General features: G+C 40.6%; 1 protein-coding gene across 1 annotated transcript in view; it reads left to right on the forward strand.

Annotated features, from left to right (window-relative positions):
• Positions 1 to 11,480: 11,480 nt before the first annotated feature.
• sgk1 (serum/glucocorticoid regulated kinase 1) overlaps positions 11,481 to 18,720 on the forward strand; it is a 35,476-nt gene continuing 28,236 nt past the window's right edge. Inside the window, exons 1-3 of the mRNA XM_069723556.1 lie at positions 11,481 to 11,931; positions 12,407 to 12,602; positions 17,383 to 17,622. Of these exons, the coding sequence (XP_069579657.1) occupies positions 12,474 to 12,602; positions 17,383 to 17,622 (369 nt within the window). The 5' untranslated portion in view covers positions 11,481 to 11,931; positions 12,407 to 12,473. The remainder of the gene's footprint in view (positions 11,932 to 12,406; positions 12,603 to 17,382; positions 17,623 to 18,720) is intronic.

The raw sequence follows: 18,720 nt of genomic DNA on the forward strand, positions 1-18,720 counted from the left end.
TTTAATGAATGGTCACATCAAATATGACTGATGAATCGCTGAATTATGACCTTTACAGATTTTTTTTTTTCCCGCAAGTTTACCACAGGTTGCAACATGATAACATGGGGAAAATATGTGGAAAAGTTTTCACATGAGAATCTACATGGACTTCACACATTACACCATGAAATTTACCAAGACCCGCAACCTGCAACCTGCACCCAATACAGTCTGTGACACAATTAGACCTCTTAGTGATGGAGTGTCTGTTGCATCACAAGCAAAACTGCAATTCCTTACTCAACTTTAAACACAGGAATGCCCCTTTTCTTCCTATCAGCATTTCCCATCTTTACTCCCTCTGCTCTTGACCCTTCTAATAGTGTTACTGCGGCGATGGGGCGTCTCCGGTCGATCATTGGTGTGGCGCCAGATAGGAAACAGCTGACCACTTGTGCAGGAAATGGACAATAAGCACACAGCAGCTTCAGTAACAGCAGCCTCCGTGCCATTTTTTTTTTTTTTAAATCATAGTTACTCCTGAGGATACACTTTTGAAAAGTTTTCTGTCTTCCACCACAGACACTATTGTTTCAATAACTGTGGTTGTTGAATTTTTCTTTTTTAAGTTTTGTTGCCATATCTATCAACTTCTCTTCACTTCACAGCTTTCGTCATGGTGTCCTTATATGGAGAAACGGGGGCGTGGCAGTATGCTAAGTGCCCATCAGTTTAGAATGATTCTGATTCACTAACATACTCAAGTCAAGGTGGTGAGAACAAATATGGCCTATATGCAGGTGCATGAATGATTTTGCATGAGCACTCACTTTGTGTGCAAAGTAAAAACATTTCTACGCACATATTAGTGAATGAGGCCCAATGTTTTAATTCAATAAATAATATTGAATGACTTCTATTGAAGCTATAACTCATGACACGCCAATAACAACTATATTAACAATTATTAAATGGTTGATTATAAAATGAAAAAACGCGTTTGCAAATGGTCCTGGGTAATCTGAATACTATGAAACACACTATAAGATTAATGTGATCACATAGTTACTGTGTTATCAAGCATTCATTAACTGTTTATACAAAAATCTTAAAATGTAGAATAGGGAGGTTTAAAATAACATTTTACCATTAATCCATTACTAAGTGCAGTATTGAAAACTTAAGGCAAAGTAAAAAATAGAATCGCATAATTGGCTGCCACTGTTTTAGTGATTTGTCTCATGATTGTCGGATATATGTGGATGAGATCATGGTTTCTATCACTGCACTATATGCTGCAGCATATAACATTACCTTAAACAGTACAGTGTAAATGTAAACTCAAAGCACAGGTCAGACAAAGAGAAATGATTGGCATGCCTTGAGCTGCCCAAGAGACAAAAGGCAGAAACAAAGCATGTCTGTAAATAGTGCTGCTGTGAGTCTGCATGCTCTCTGTGGCTCCTGCAGACTTCCTGATCTGAGAGTCATCAGCTCCAATCAGTCCTCTGAAGTCAACGCTTCCCATTGTTCCTGGACTGACTGGAATTCCACAGCTGGCACAATGGGACGGACAGAGGAGGGACACACAGCAAAGTGAAGGTTTGACATGGACATATATGGTTGGACAAATGACATTCTGGCATGGAGTTTCATGATGAAGTAGCTATGAGCCAGGTGTGTGTTAAACAAATCACATCAATACAATATTCCTAAAAACAGAATACATGCAATTAAATAGCAGAAGTTTTGTTTTTGTAATTTGACAAGCCAAAAGCAAAACATAAATTTCTATTCAACCCCGGGGTATTTTCGAACACATTCTTGTTATTTGATATTCATTACCTCCTGAAATACAAATAATAAAATCATGACACTATTAAGCATTGAGAACACCAAGCTAATGACAGAAATATTACTTGGACATGTAGCCTACAAGAATAAAAAAAAAAGATTCATGATTCAGTGTATTTTCAAAGAAAAGACACCACAGACTGAATATCTACTCCCCTGCAAATTCACTGACACTTTGAAAATATCAAAACCTAGAATGAAAGTAAAAAAAAAAAATCCCTCATGAATAGAGAGAAACTTGGCAGATCCTCCAACATGCCAGACTCAGGTTTTTGAGCTGTTAAGTGAAAATAAGGGTGAGAGACAGAAATTGCGCATTGTGCTTGTTGTGAACAGTGAAGTTTTATTCTGTGTTTTTACATGGAGCATCTCATCAGGCTCAATGTCGTATTTCATGTACTCCAGACAAACTAACTTCTGCTGTTACAGATGGATTGGTAAAGCCTACGTTGACTTTTTGCAGATTGGGCAGCACAGTGCGATTCTGGCACCTACTATGCTGTATTTGGTATCCCAAAAATGTAGAGCACGTTTTCGGTTGCCACCCTGGACTCTCCTCTTGACTCGTTGGGAAACAGTCTGCTGCTCTTTAAGAGGAAGAGAGGAGCTGATGTGTTTCTGCATTAATGAGGCTGACTCCGCCTGCTGATCCTGAATCCTCTTGATAACGGTTTCCTGCTGTAGCCCTTGTTTCCAAATTACCATGCATACCCTTTGGTCGCTTAAGTTACAGAAACATTAGTTGAACACATGCACTTTGCATCCTAAGTTTAAAATTCTTCTCTATTAGCTGAAGTGAAGATATGCAAATCACCAAAAGTTTCCATGTGTGAAACCCAAAAAGTGTGTGTACTTATTCCTGCCTTTGTGCTTTACTGGCAGAATAAGATCAGTCTCAAGATGAAAAGATATGATAAAATGCCCTTCGATATGTGTCCTCGGAGACACATGACTCAGATGCGGTGTGTGTGTGTGTGTGTGTGAGCAGGTAATATGTCCCCTGAGTCTCCTGGGTTTTTCCTGTCAATCATCCAATTGAAGAATGCATTACTGAAAAGGTCACAAGGCATCTGTTTAACAGACAGGCAGAGGGAGAGAAATAAATTAATATTTTAGACAGTTTTAGAGATACTAAAAAAAAAAAAACCCACCAAACAGACAAGGAAGCAAAAGGTTGTTCAAAAAGCTAAATATAAAAAAATATCTCGCCCAGTTTTATGATTTCTTCTAAACAATAACTGTTCCTTCCTTCCTGTAGTTTGCCTCATCGCATCTAAACATGCGGTCGTATAAGAGCGCTCCGTTTGAAAGACACATGACAACTTGTTGCTCTACATTCTTGGTTTGTCCAACATGAAGTCTGTACTAGAACAGAATGTTTCTTTTGGTTTTGTACCCAACCTGTCCTGCTCAGACACAGGAGGAATCACCTGCTGAGGTATGTCGCACCAGCCATCAACAGCCTCCTCCCCCTGTTTCCTCCAAGAGATTTTACTGAAGGATTCAGCTGACAACACAGAAGACAAAGTAAACCAGCAAGGCAGCCAAGTCACAAGGTGGAGTAAAGTAACGCAGGGTCACATACAGTGCAGAGTGCTCAAATCAAGCGATTGGACCAACTCGACTTCATACTAAAACAACAAATAGTTCTATTTGTAATTACTCCCTAAATTATATACAGTATGTGAGTTTTTTTTTTAGCTCCTTATATAGGACGAAACAAGTCCTCATACCTCAATAATAAAATAAGGCTGCCAAAACGACATAGTTAAACCTTTATCACCATGGTAACAATGATAAACATTAGCTGAACATTGTGAAACGGTCACCATTTGGTGAGGTTTAGGAAAAGATCTTTGAAGGTGTTAAAATAAGTACATGTGTGTGTGTGTGTGTGTGTGTGTGTGTGTGTGTGTGTGTGTGTGTGTGTGTGTGTGTGTGTGTGTGTGTGTGTGTGTGTGTGTTTGTGTGTGTACGTGTGCGCATGTTGTGTTGTATCGTATTATGTTCTCTTCTCTTTTGATCAGGTTGAAATATATTTACAGTTGAAGTGTTTAAAGATTGAGTCGCCTCGATAGCATATGTAAAGAATATACAAATTCCACACTTCCTGTATATGCGTCAAATGAAAATCCTTCTAGTTTTTCAGAAGACAGAAGCCTTTTATTTCTAAACAAGGTGCAGTGCGCTACTTAAACGAATAGCACTACACCCCTGGTTGTAAATGTGCCATGGGTTTAGTCTGGTATACGCACTTTTGCACACACCCTATTGTTATCTTTGGTTCCTGACTTTGTCACACGCAAAAATAAAAGACAGAAAAAGTCATTCAGGCTCTCTGTAAGTAATCATATCCCCTCTGCCAACACTGAATAACTTAGCATCACACCTCATTTTCTATGCAAACATATGCTGTATACAGACCACACAACAGATCACAGACTAAATCACATATCACATGCAGTCATGAGATGGTGAACATGAGGTGTGTGTGTGTCAGGTGACTCAACGCTGAGACCTCTTCCGCCCTTCCAAGACACCTCTTCACACCTCACTGGCATGTGTTTTAAAATTTTGTTATCTGGCTTCCCCCAGTTCCATTTATCTGTAGTAAAATTAAAATTGTACCTATCCACATTTAAAAAGAGCATCACAGTCAAACAGTTTAATACACAGGTGTATATTAATTATGATTTGTTATTTTTTTTTTAATTTTTTTTACCATAACCGTAACCATAACCATCTCTAAAAAAAAAATTAAAAATATATATCGTTAGAAATCATATACTAAATTGACAATGTAATCTTAACTCAAGGTCCACTTACTGGCTTCTTCTGGAGCTTTTAACCTCCTCACATGGTTCTCAGAGTAAACAAGGTTGAGGTTGTTTTGTTCAAGAAGAAAATATAAAGCTACATTTTCAAGTCAATTTGGATGAGAAGACTTGAACTTGAATAGAATCGTGTAAAGTTAAACATAATTTCTGTGGCCACTGAACAAACTCAGTCTGCAGATGAGGACCATTGTGACATGGTCAACTGCTCCACAAGCAGGAAAGTGGACTTTGAGAAGAGTTTCCGAGGTCAAGAGTTAAATGATGCAAATTAAATGTTTCAAAAGCAATGCAAATAAGCAGTTTGTATGTAATAATGGTTATTCTATCAAAATAGATTCCACTTGTATGTTTCAAATATTATTAAAATATTTTTTCAATTTAAAAAACAATAAATAAAAAAAACTCCCAATATTTTGTCATCTTATGAAACTAACAAAAAAAAACAACACTTGTCCACCTACCTCAGCCAAACAGCAAACCTTCACCGACTGCTATGTGCAGGGTTAAAAATTGACTCTCCCCTTGCTATCAGAGTCTAGGAATGTGTTTGTGTCCAACTAACCCTTTCCGGCTTCGGTAGATTCCTTGAACTGAATGGCCTTTTAGAGAGTTCTTACACAGCGACATACGTGAGCCTGGTCTCCTGAAATTCTGTGGAATTTCTACAATGTCCTCAAATGGAAATGTGTGCTATGTGTACTCTGAAGTGATCATGTAAAGATGACATGTCTAGAAACAGGTGGTGCAATGAATAATGTATCTTGTTTGCCTTTGGCTGTACAAACAAACTTGCCTTGTGCTGTGAGCAGGCTTGTATGGGGTGGGGGTGGGGGGTGGGGGGGGGTTTGGACAAAATAGCAGAAATTCTTGACATCAAGGCAACACAACAGCTACCATAGCTTTTGACAGTCAATGAGGGGTTCTCTGCTCATTTTGGAGGACATAGTACTGTTGCTGTGTTGCATTTAATTGTATTGCAATAAGTTTTTGTATGTCGTCTACCTCCGTAAGTAAACCATGAATTTGAATGGCCCTTACGTGGTTTGTACCTGTAACAAAATCACGTGGTTAGATTTAAGAAAAGCTCATGGTTTCGGTTAAAATACAGTAAGTGTGTTTCTTCTATATGTAACATTATCGACATGCCCTGAGACGTCATGTCGGTTGTCGTAGTTGCTCGTTCCATGGGGAAAATAGCCGTCCTTAACCTTTTAGATTAGTGACTTTAACTCAAGTCCAGCTCATGGCTCCACACCTTCAGTAAGTAGCAAAATGAAAAAGGTTTTGTATCGTCACACTAAAACATTATGTAAAGTAAGTCCTGAGTTGGAGACTCTCACCCGCTGCGCGTTGCAGTTGCTGCTCGTGTTTTAGCTGACTGAGCTTCGCGATGAGAGCCGGCTACTGAGCCTTTGTAATTGGTTCTCTCCTCTCCAGTTCTTTCCCTCTGTCTCCTTAGCTCAGCACTGCAGTTGTTGTCAGTCCCACTGGGAGTTTCGTGGCTGCACTCCCTCCCACGCAAAACATCTCACACACACACTCACACACCAACACTAATACTGTACTTTGGCAAACAATATACAAATATATAAACACACAATCTCACACAGAGGCACCACAATCTCTGTCACGCGAGGGTATGTATACACCCCACTAGATCCCCCCAAATCCTCCTTCCATTTGCAGGCGCCATCACTATTAACTCCCACGCATCTCACAAACACACACACACACACACACACACACACACACACACACACACACACACACACACACACACACACACACACACACACACACACACACACACACACACACACACACACACACACAAATACAGACCCTGGCACTGACAGTAGGCACGTGGCTGTGTGTGTGTGTGTGTGTGTGTGTGTGTGTGTGTGTGTGTGTGTGTGTGTGTGTGTGCTCATTAGGCAGTGATAGATTCAGTAAGCTTGACTTTAGGCCCTGGGAGAGCCTTGAGGTAAACTACACCTAATAAAGAAAGTTTGACAGAGATGGAAACACACACGCACACACACGCACACTGATGCACACACTCATCACCCTATTTATCAGTCAAATGTGGGCATCAAAGTGAATAAATGTTGTTTACTCTTTTCACTAACTAAAGTCTGCATTTACTTGCAGACTGCAATCTTTGACTGATACCAACACACACACACACACACACACACACACACACACACACACACACACACACACACACACACACACACACACACACACACACACACACACACACACACACACACACATACACAAACTTACATTTTTCTTGTCAACATATACCTTGCTTCATAATTATGTGTTGAACGCCTTTGCTTCCTAAGATTTTTCACACTAAACAGTGCTGTCAGTCATTGTGCGTACAGTATACAATATAAGCTATTGATCTCGCATGCAAACATCAACACCATACACACACAGAAATATACAAACACATTTTTATCACCCAGCGAGTCACATTTTAAGATACCAGCTGCTTAATGGCAACACGTGTGCAAAGCGGGGGTTGCTATTTTCAGCGTGGGGGAGAACTTGTGAAGCACTTTTTCCTAAAGATGCTGCAGTCTGTGGAAGCAGAGCAGGAACGTGGTTAATTTATGAAAGTCAGTCGGAGTCAAGAGCGATTTCTTTTCTACAGTGACAGACGGTGAGAGAAGACACCGGGTGTGAATGTGTTTCGGAGAACCGCATGCAGTCGGGGGGTCACATGGTTTGGGCAACGTTCCCGGTGATGAGCTCACTGGCTGATGTCAGTGGTCAGTCTGTCCCAGGCCCAGAAAACACTCGAGACAGCAGCCTTTAACCCTACCTTTCTGAGCCGGTGAGCAGAGCTGAGGAGGACGGTAGACAATCATTTGTGTTTAGTGCAGCGGAGACAGGTCAGAGAGCAAAGTCAAAGACAGAGTAAGGGAAAGAAAGATTAACAAAGACACATCTTTGCATCATCTGTGTTCATTTGCTGCTTTTTTGCAAATGAAACTTGCTATATGTGAATACTGCTGACCTGACTGTCGAGGTACAAAGACCTCTTTACTCCATGTATTAGCTTTCCATTGATGAACTTCCACTGCCCTTTTTATCTTTCTGCTGCTTTCATCATGTATGCAGAGAAGAAGGATGTTTCTTTTACTGTACATTTATTTATTTTTTGGGGAATTTTAAAGGTTTCAAATGAGCTTTGGAAATATTGTAATAGAAAAGTATTTTCTCCCGGCACCAGTTTTGTTTGCACCGTTTGTAGTAACGCTCCAATACACTGAGTTGAGTCAGTTTGCCATGTTTGTTTTTGTTCTCTCTGAAAGGGCTGTAAAGAATTAGCAAAGATTGTTTTAAAAAAAAAAAAAGATGTTTTAAACAGGTCTTGTTCAATATATGATCAAAACATGCCCAGTGGACCTCATTAGCAGTCTGAGATAGCAAGTGTAAATCATCTCTGACCATCATAAGGGCTTAAAACAGCCTCACTTGGCTTTCTGTTCAAAGTTCCTGCTCTCATATGCACTGTCTGATTATTCTGGGTAAATAACAAGTATGAAAATGCACGTGAACCCCAACCCCCACATATCATGTGGTTGTCCCATTTGGAGGATTTTTTTTGAGGAGGGGCTGGTTATATATGATACTTTACTGCATTCACATCACTTTGAGGAAAATCCATAATTTATTGACATTTTGGCAATTCTCTGAACCATTTAAAAAACCTTCTTATTAATTATTTATTGGCTGCATTTTCAATTCACAAGAGCAAAGCAGAATCTTTTGGGACATCACAGAATTATTTATGTTTTATAGAACTATATATTTGAGTGAGAATCAGATGTGGTTATGTAAGACTGCTGCTGTTATCAGACTATGAAATAGCACCCTGAAGCCCTTAAAGCTCTATGAGGAGATATTTTGGCAAACTAGGTTTTTGTCTTTACTCCCCAGTGAAACAAACCTCTGGTACTTAAATGCTTAAAAGCAAAATATGCTTTTTCTTCCTTTATTCTACTGACTGGATGCAGTGAGGCTACATTTCAAAAGCACTGAATAGCTCAAACAATCTTTTATAACTTGTGCGCTATTTAGGTCCTCCAACCTGAATTGAAAGAGGTAATTTGTCCCTGCCCTCTGAGACAGCTCGGAGATATGCTGCAGATACACTATTTGAAATCACTGAAAAAAAAAAAAACGTTATTCATTATCAGTGTTATTTTAAAGGTTTGGTCATTTTTAGACACAAAAACAACTTGGTTAGGTTTCTTCTTTATCATGTTTATGTTTACTATTTGTCTGAAATTGTGAACAAACAGCAGTGTCCTATGGTGAGGTCCAGTGCTTTGTTGACACATCCATCCACCCTAACCTCCACCCAACAAAAGGAGGTCAGGGTTAAAGGATTAACAGCTGTGACCGACAGTCGGCTTGCCAGCTGCTCTCCCAGGCTCCTTTACTCATCCAGTCTTACATGAGTCGTTAACAGTAAATAAAATGCTTTTATAAACAAGCCAAGGGCTTGGTTTTTGGCTGGAGGACAGTCACTCATACAGATCTGGCAATTAAAACCATTTGAGGACTCAAGTTTTAAACAAATCTATGTGTTTTTTTTTGTCAACCTAGATCTAAAACCCAGTGCAGTGTGTAAAGTTTGAGAGAGTACTTTACAGGCAAATTTTAAGAAATGCAAGTAAAACCAGAAAACAAATCTTGAGAAGTTTACCAATGAAGAAAATACATCGTTTGCCTTCGTTTGCGTGGATAAAATCAGCACGCCTGTAGTTTGTATGCAGCTGGGGCCAGCTGATTTCATCAATCACTGTTTTGTGTCATTACTGGTGAGTCACTGTTGATTGGGCCTCTAACTGATCCTGATTGCAGTGAATACTGCACGGTCATTGTTTCCTGTGGAAGGAGAACTACATCTGTCTCAATATGAAGCCGAGGTAAACAGACTCGCTTGCTGCGTAATTAGGGTTTCATTTCTGTGAATGCTCACCGCAGACCGTGAACAGCCGAGGGTTATTAAGGAATACCTTTTATTTCACTCAGACAATGGAGGTGTTTTGTCCACTAATTAGTTCTGTTTTGATAAAAAAAAAAAAAAACAGTAACAGCCACTGAAGTTGTACTATTGTACTGCTGTTCACTAATAAAGTGAAGATTTCCTTCACATCGTTCAGACAAATTTCATGTATTTTCTGGAAAGGTATAATTATATGTTATTCAATAAGTTAACTGATTGGTTAACCACATCATTTCTCAGTTAGTTACACTTACAAAAAAAAAAAAATGAGCTCCTGCAATAAGATTGATCCATACAGAGGAAGGAAGCAGTGTTAGCATGATGATGTTCAAGTGGATATTCTGACATTTTGGGAAATACCTGGCCAGAGGAAGGAGATGGTTCGTTTGGCATAAAAACTGGAAGCAGCAGAAACAGCTCTGTCCAGACATCTTTACACCTCCCTGTAAAACCTCAACTTGTCTTTACACTTTGGCTTCTGTATGAATTAGCATGGAAATAGTTTTTTTTTTTTTTTTTTTTTGTGGCTAAATGCTCACTGTGGCTATTAATGTCAATTATGTGATAATACTGAGTTCTAAACAATTTTTTTTTTTAGCAGTTAGCAAAAATGCAAAGCTCTTGTAATAGTATGCAATTGGAGGATGTCATGGAGAGTGTTTTACATACACACGATATGATTAAATGACTGGAGCATCCATCTTATGTTTTGTGCCTATTATTCTAATTTCAGAAACCTGGATACACCTTTATTCTGGATTATGGATACCCTATCTGGGGCGCTCAGATGGAAACCAGAACACCTGGGTATGTAATCACCTCATCGTGGTTTCTGAATGTGAAATACCTTTAGCATGGTCCAGCATACTTGAACAGTTTGTGGTTCTTTTAGTGTTCTTTTAAACCTTTAAACATGCAAACTAATCTAACTCCAAGTGGAGAACTTCACCAATTTATTGCCACACTTGATCATGTGCATCCAAAGACAAGTTTGTTTACAGGTTTTTACTCCGACAATCACAATAACAATTACAGTGACTCAAGAACTAATCGGATATGAGCAATTTGTCCTGGCGACAACACAAACAGAGCCTTGGATCTATCCCCACTTGTAATTCAAGTCACACTTTGACATTAGCTGCTAGAAATGCCTCAAGCCATTTCAGTTTGTTAGATACAGTAGATGAAGGTCAAGTATAAATTGATTTCCTCATGAGTGAAATAAAGTCGGTAAAGCAGATGGGCATATTAACACCTGCCGTACATGCAGTATTTTATTTTCAGGAATAAAATCTAAAGAATGTTGTGAACTTTTGGATTCATGTTTAGTTTATTATTGTTCATTGTTAAGGCACCTCACAAGAAGACGCAACATTTTTTTGTATTTAGAGAACACACAAAGTGTATGGATTCAAAAACGAAACATAATTTAGCTTTATCATACACAGATGTCACATCAGGAAATGAAAACAGCTCCTGTGTTATAGAAGCAAGGGCGTACACAGTTAGGATATGTGTTTGTCTGTGTGTGAAATCCAGCCAAGCCAAAACTGTTCTTAAAAAAAATGATGCATAAAATGAAGCCCTATATCACTTGTTCGAGAAAAGAAAAGAAAGAAAACATGGGGAGGGATGAGGTAAGGTAGACTGAGGGAGGGAGAGAAGAGAGAGGGGGAGGAGCCACCATCGACTGCAGCAGAAAAATGAGTGAGCGGAGGAAAAGGGGGAGGGCAGAGTGGTGAGGAGGAGCAGCGAGGAAGCTGGAGAGAGAGCGAGAGAGAGAAAGAGATGGAAAGAGAGAGAGAGAAGGGGCGGGAGGACAGCATCTCCTCACTGCAGAGCCTTTCATTGATAAAGTATCACCAGTGTGAGCCAGAGGACTGCAGCTGGACACATCACACTCTGCCTCATCATGCTCTCTCACACACACTTCCTGAGTCCTCCTCAGTGCGTTTACCCACAGTGCACCTCAAACGACTGCACCGTTGAGGACACACACTCACTCGCACTACAGTGACACACTCTTATTGAGCCGTGCAACAGCATCATCGCAGACTCTCCCGTCTCTTCTCTCCATCCTGTGGGCTTAGTTCAGAGAGGGACACCTGTAACTGAGGAGCGAGAGCTGGCACATCTGATCCGGGACCAGGCTTTTGGAGGAGTCCTCGGGTAAAAACAGGCTGCAGCAGGATCAGCGGAATCAGCCAACGCAAAAGCATAAAGGTACAGAAGGGTGCAGGCATGTGTTCAAACAGTGCATGTGTTGTTAGGCATCCATTCACACTTCAGAGCAAGAAGTAAACACACTGAGCATGTGAATGCACTTATACATTAACTTCACACACACCTGACAGTTCAGTGTGATGCTTTCAGAGTGGTGTGAGACTGTCAACAAAACTGTTTCCTCCTCAGAGCAACAGGAGCTGGTATCTTCCTCCTCCTCTTCCTCCTCTCCCCATCTTTTTCTGTGCATCTCTCACTGTCTCTCTTACTTTAGCCTTATCTTTGTCGTTCCAGTGATCCCATCATCATCATCATCATCATCATCATCATCATGATCATCATCATCATCATCATCATCATCATCATCATCATCATCATCATCATCATCACAGTGCCCTTTCTAGCATTTTCTGTCCCGTGCATGTCTCTGCAACAAGCTACAGCTTTTCCTTTACGCCTGTCCTTCTCTCTGTAGTACACTCCCTGCCAGTCTGTCCGTCATCCTGGGATCTACGGAGGCAAGTGGAGTGCCGGTGTCGGCCATGAAGCTGGTGAACGGGGGAGGTGGAGGAGGAGGTGGTGGTGGGGGAGGCGGAGGAGTGGGAAGAGGTGGAGAGAAGACTGCCTTCTCCTTTAAGAAGTGCTCTGCCTTTCAGTTTGTCAAGAGAAAGGTAAGTTTTGGATGACACACACACACACACACACACACACACACGCACACACGCATGCACGCACGCACGCACGCACACACACACACACACACACACACACACACACACACACATTTTGGGATGGGTGCATGTTTGAGTGTGTGCCTACTCATGCACCTACACAATCAGAGTGAGAGGTATGTTGGCTGAGAGAGGAGGTGTCACAGCCGGAGTGTTCCCTCTCTCTCTCTCTCTGTGTGTGTGTGTGTGTGTGTGTGTGTGTGTGTGTGTGTGTGTGTGTGTGTGTGTGTGTGTGTGTGTGTGTGTGTGTGTGTGTGTGTGTGTGTGTGCGTGTGTGTGGCTGGGTGGGAGGGTTGGGGGGGGGCAAAGATGATGTCATTGTGGAAGCTAAGCCGATCAAATCAGGCTCTGCGTGTGTTTACAGTGTGTTGTGTGTGTTTCTCCTTGCTTGTGTGTGTGTGTGTGTGTGTGTACTCCACAGTTGCATTAAAGAACCCACAAGTGTCTGTTGAGCAGAAATGATGACATCACTGAGCAAACGAGGTCCTATAGTTGGTATCTACTTGCATATCCTGCATCATGCTGCAGTGCTGGGAGAGGTCTGTGTGTAATGTTGTCTTTGGTTGGTGTGTTTGTGTATTGAATGTGTGTTCTGACTTTTCCAAAAGTACAATCCAGGGACTGAGTGGATGATATAATCATAAATCATGTACTATAGAATGAGTTGTTTACTAACATCTACTACTTAAATCTTTTACACAGGTGTATCCCACCAATACGACTAAAAGAGCTCCATCTGGAATTTAACAGTAGACATTTTTGCCCCTATTCAACCACTCTTTTTTTTAAACTTTTAATATCAATGCTAATATACCCTCATTATGTCTGATATGATTAATTTGTTTAAGTGTCATGGACCATGTGGTGCTCAGCCCATATGGGCTTACAAGAGACCAAACAGCAACTCTTTTGGTCACGTGACAAAGCATAATAAACAGTTCCAGAAATTCAGAGAGAACCTTTAAAAAAAAATCACACAGACATCCCACCACAACAAAATATCATTAGAGAGATAACTCAACATATTACCATCTGACAACCCAAATACAATTTAAGATTCTGTTACTGAATTTTTCCAAGGGGAAATTCAACACAAAATGAAAATCCTCTTCAACAACACCAAGATCACAAAATGCATTAATAATTCAATTCAATTCAATTCAATTCAATTCAATTCAATTCAATTCAATTCAATTCAATTCAATTCAATTCAATTCAATTCAATTCAATTCAATTCAATTCAATTCAATTCAATTCAATTCAATTCAATTCAATTTTATTTATATGAAGAGAAAAGAGAAAAACCTCCAATAGAGGGAAGGAAAAACTCCCTCTTAAGAGGAAGACACCTCCGACAGAACCAGGCTCAGAGGTGGCCGGCCATCTGCCTCCACCGGTTGGGGTGAGGGGAGAGCAGAGAGAGAAAAGGACAGCATAGAGATACAAGACATGAACTATTGGTGGGGCTGACAATCGCAAAGCAGAGACATGCAGCTCCAGATAATAATAATGCTCTTTAGAGCTGCTGATGCCTCCATTACCAGCAATGAGTTCTCTGTAAATTACATCTGGTTCAGTGTTCTAATAATCTTTGATTTGAAAGAAGTTTTTCAGCTTTGGCTTATTTCAAATCTCCTCTTTCCACCGCGAACTGTTCCTGAAAATGAAATGGAGTCAGAAGGAGAAAATGATTTTGCCCAAGCATAACTGTGTGCTCTGTCCCATTTCGTTTTGGTCAGTCTTTGTTCTGGTAACTGGACAAGGCACTTTATCAAGCAACATGCAAATGCTTTTCAAAGTAAAAGATTGTTGAGGAGTTTCAAGTTTTTGCAATGAAGATTAAAAAACTAACCTGGCACAATGAACCAATGAATCAATTTTGGGCATTTGATGAATTTAATTTGGGTTAAGTTGCTATTTTCTGGCAGTTTATAGACCAAATGATTAATTAATCATTGAGAAAACAGATTAATTATGTAATCTGACAAAAACATCCCGATGTTGTCAAACAGCTCAACTTCTGCCCCCTTTAAATCAGAATAATTTGCATGCGATTTACATGAGATCAAAAGAAAATGAAGCGCAATATGACTGCAGGCTATAACAGGAAGGAAACAACTAACATTAACTTCCAGCTTGTAGATTGATGCATTCACCCAGTAATCACTGTACTGCTTTGGGAATACAGCAGAACATTATTACTTTCCAAACTGTGTAATAATATAATAATGTAATAAATCATAAATGAAAGGTTTATTGCACAAGTTATTTACTGTGGTTCAAGTCACCACATTTTCAGCCTTAAGACAGCGAACATGTTCCAGGATAACAAGAAATTGGCAGCAATCAACAACAGTTCTATACTAGATGAATATTTGTTGCTGAATAGATTATATTTTTTCTAGTCAGGTTGTGTTATTGTTGGGTTTTTTTGGCTCACATTATGGGTTGTGTAAAATGTGTGTGTGTGTTTACTGGTCTCAGATGGTGTACAGTATGGTGTGGATCACTGATGAGTTGCCTGATGAATATGGGCAGATTGTGTTAACACCCACGCACAAAGACACTCCCACTGGCACCGTCTGCTGCAATGAGTTTCCCATGAGATGATCTAAAATAGATTCATATTTGTAACAGTAAACAGTGTCTGTCTGCCCGTCTGTCTGCCCGTCTGTCCGTCCGTCCGTCCGTCCATCCATCTTCACCTCTTTTGACTTTCGTCTTCATATTTCTGTATAATTTTGCCTTCCCCTCTACTCTATCCTAACTAAGGAAAAAACAAAGCAGAAGCTTCCAGATATGCATCAGCACACAGCCCCAAATCAGAATTAATGCCTGCTGCTGTTCAGGGTTTATTTGTCTCCCTATTTGTGTCTAAATCAGCCTAATCACATAATGAGGAGAGCATGAGTCCAGACAGAGCTGTGCATCATACAAATGAGGAAGGGAAATAAGGGACGGAAATATCAAATCAATGGAGCTGTGTATGTTAGGTGTGTTTTCACTGGTCTATTTGGGATCGTACATTTGAACAAATGTTACCTGTTACACTTAAACAAGCTGGCACATCAAAAAGATGATGTTGTGTAGAGCTTTATAGCAGTGTTTTTTTTTTAAAGTGATCCAAAAGAAGGGAAACATTGTGATGCTACTGCGAGCTCTGAAAGACTGTGTGTTTGTGCCTGTGGTGAATTTGGTGGATTCGGATGACACCTATCATCAGTTTTATTATCAGCATGACTTGTTACACAAGAGGTATGACAGAGCACCATTTGATCCATGAGAGAGTGCCAAAACATTTCTCACACTTCTTTGAATCCAATGACATATAACAAAGGCAAAAGTCCTCTAATTAGATGTAACGTCAATCACATGTTCAATCAGGTCATGTTCGGTTCTGTGAAAAAAATGTGTTGCAGGGTTCTTATTTTAGGTGTGTGTCATCGGATGTCCGTGGAAGTCCTACAGTGGCTGGCTTGGTTTTGTGTTAACCTGCTGGAGTGTTTTTCCAAGTCTGTTTTCCTTTAGACCCGACATGCCTTGACACGCTGTCTGGCTACCCTTCGACTCAGGCATTCAATCTTAGTGTGTGTGTGTGTGTGTGTGTGTGTGTGTGTGTGTGTGTGTGTGTGTGTGTGTGTGTGCGTGCGTGCGTGCGTGCGTGCTAATTGTTGGACTCACGCAGCAGGATACGGTTTCACAAGGCTTCTCGTGAAAATGTTGGTTTTTTCTCTCTCCCTGTCAATCGCCTTCTGTTTCCCGATTATTGTTTCCTCTACTTTCTTCACATCTTCTTCTCAATGTTTCTTTTCCCTAAACACATACCCCCCCCCTCCACACACACACACACACTGGGTTTTACAGTTAGTGACTGTGCATTTCTGAAAGTCTTAGTCACTGCAGGAGTCTTGCATGTACACCATGCATTAGGCTTGCATGCACCAACTCATGCCTTTGTTAGTAATATATAACGCTATTAAACACAACGTCTCACTCACTTGTTGACACCATTACTGCGTAATGTGAACATTCATTAGCGACAAACATGTAGAAGGGTTTAATTTGGGATAATTCATCACGGGAGCGCACATGAGGATTGATCCGCCTCTCTGTGGACCGGCCAAGTTTCTGTAATGTATTGCTGGCATTAAAGAAAGTCAAAGAAACAGTGACGAGCGTGAAGATAAATGAGACTTTGCTTTCATTCTTCATCAAACTGGAGAGTGCCGTTAGCATTGTGCATTGTGTCATCAGCATGCAGCAGGTGTGTGTGCAACACATATACTGTATGTCATTCTGTGAGTGTTCCCTTACTGATTAATGTGTTAGAAGTGTGGCAGAGCAGAGACTAATCTGTGTCTCTTTGAAGTGCATTTATGTGTGTGTGTGTGTGTGTGTGTGTGTGTGTGTGTGTGTGTGTGTGTGTGTGTGTGTGTGTGTGTGTGTGTGTGTGTGTGTGTGTGTGTGTGTGTGTGTGTGTGCGTGTGTGTCCGTCCCACTTGAACTGACACGTAATGAGGGATAACATGACAGACTCTTTCTCTGATTAAAGTTGCAGCTGGCGAGGTTGGCACTGAATGTGTAAATTGTATGTGTGTGTTGAGCATCCTCATGAATACTTTCAAAAACACATGACTGCAGAAGAAGAGAAGCAAAGATGTTAAAAAAAAAAGTGAGATCAAACCAACTGAAGAAGACTTTTCACCTGTTTCATGTACAGGTAAGAAGATGGATGAGGAACCCCAAGGTGAGCGTGGAGAAAGCCCAGGGCAAAGGCCTCCACTACCCTTGTCCGAAGTGTCCGCTGGCTGAGGACCTGTGGTACACACACTTCCCCTCGCCTTACGGCTGCTGTCACTATGGGGGCCTGCAGGGTGGCCAGTATTACCAGCAGGAGCCGTGCTCGCCGTGCCCTGCCAGTGGGTCATCCAGCGGCCATGAGAAGAACAAGGGCTGCAAGGTAAACAGACAAACATACTTGTATATGGAGAGTGTGGGTTTCCTAATGTATCTCTTTGTGTCACTTCTCCATACATGAAGTCACACTCTACCCTGTGACACACAATCAACTGCCTTCACCTCTGAGTATCATTTGTCACCTCCGTCACATACACAGACACATTTAAAGGATAATTACAATTTAATTATATTTTGGTTCATATTGTCATAGTTTTACCATCATGTCTATTAGTTATAATAACATTCACTACAGTTTTTTGCTTGTCTAAGTCAAAGCAAGGCCTACTTACGACCCATCGTTGCTGGTTGAATATATCTTTTATATTGTTTATATATATTTTAGCAGTCTTTTGAGCACCGTTGCCCCATTTGGAAATAACACAACTTCATGTGAAAGCACAGTATTATAATTACCAACAGAAACGATGACCCACACAACAAAAATAAAACCCAAGTGTATCTCCAAATTCTGCCTGAGCCAACCTTTCTGTTGGAGATCCCAAAATTTACACAAAAAAAAGCCAAACATCTCAGCCTGAATTTTAAAGAGGTATGTACATAATTATGCACACAACATGTAGTATATCTCCATTTGATGTAATTGTACAGCCATAGCAATCAATCAAACAATGATTATATGTTTTTTTTTTTTTTTAAAGCTGCAACGGATTGTAGACAAATTGAACTGTGTTGTTGTCCAATGTTGTATCTCATCTTGTCATACAGTGTCATAAGGTTTTTATATACATTTAAGTAAATTTAGTGGTAAATTGAAGGTGTGAATGAAAAGTTAACAGAGTGTGACCTATTACATAATGTGTACCATGTACAAAAGGAGAAGCTGCCCACTCACCTGCTATCCTCTCACCACACATCTCCCCTTCTGGCCTGCAGGTGGGTGTGTATCCACACCCCCCCCCCCTACTCCCCTCCCCTCCCCTCGCCCCCCCCCCCCACACACACACACATCACTTGACTCATTTCTCTCTCTGTTTGCCTGTTAGCGCTCATTGAAATAAGTCGAAGAGGCAAATTATTAACAAACAGGACTCTGGACATTGTTCTGTTTCTCTTTGTTCTCCCTTCAAGCTCCTTCACG

This window comes from Brachyistius frenatus, unplaced genomic scaffold (genome assembly GCF_029030835.1).
Source record: "Brachyistius frenatus isolate BFR_SWC_R1_liver_20210118 unplaced genomic scaffold, ASM2903083v1 Contig_334, whole genome shotgun sequence".
Classification (NCBI taxonomy): domain Eukaryota; kingdom Metazoa; phylum Chordata; class Actinopteri; family Embiotocidae; genus Brachyistius; species Brachyistius frenatus.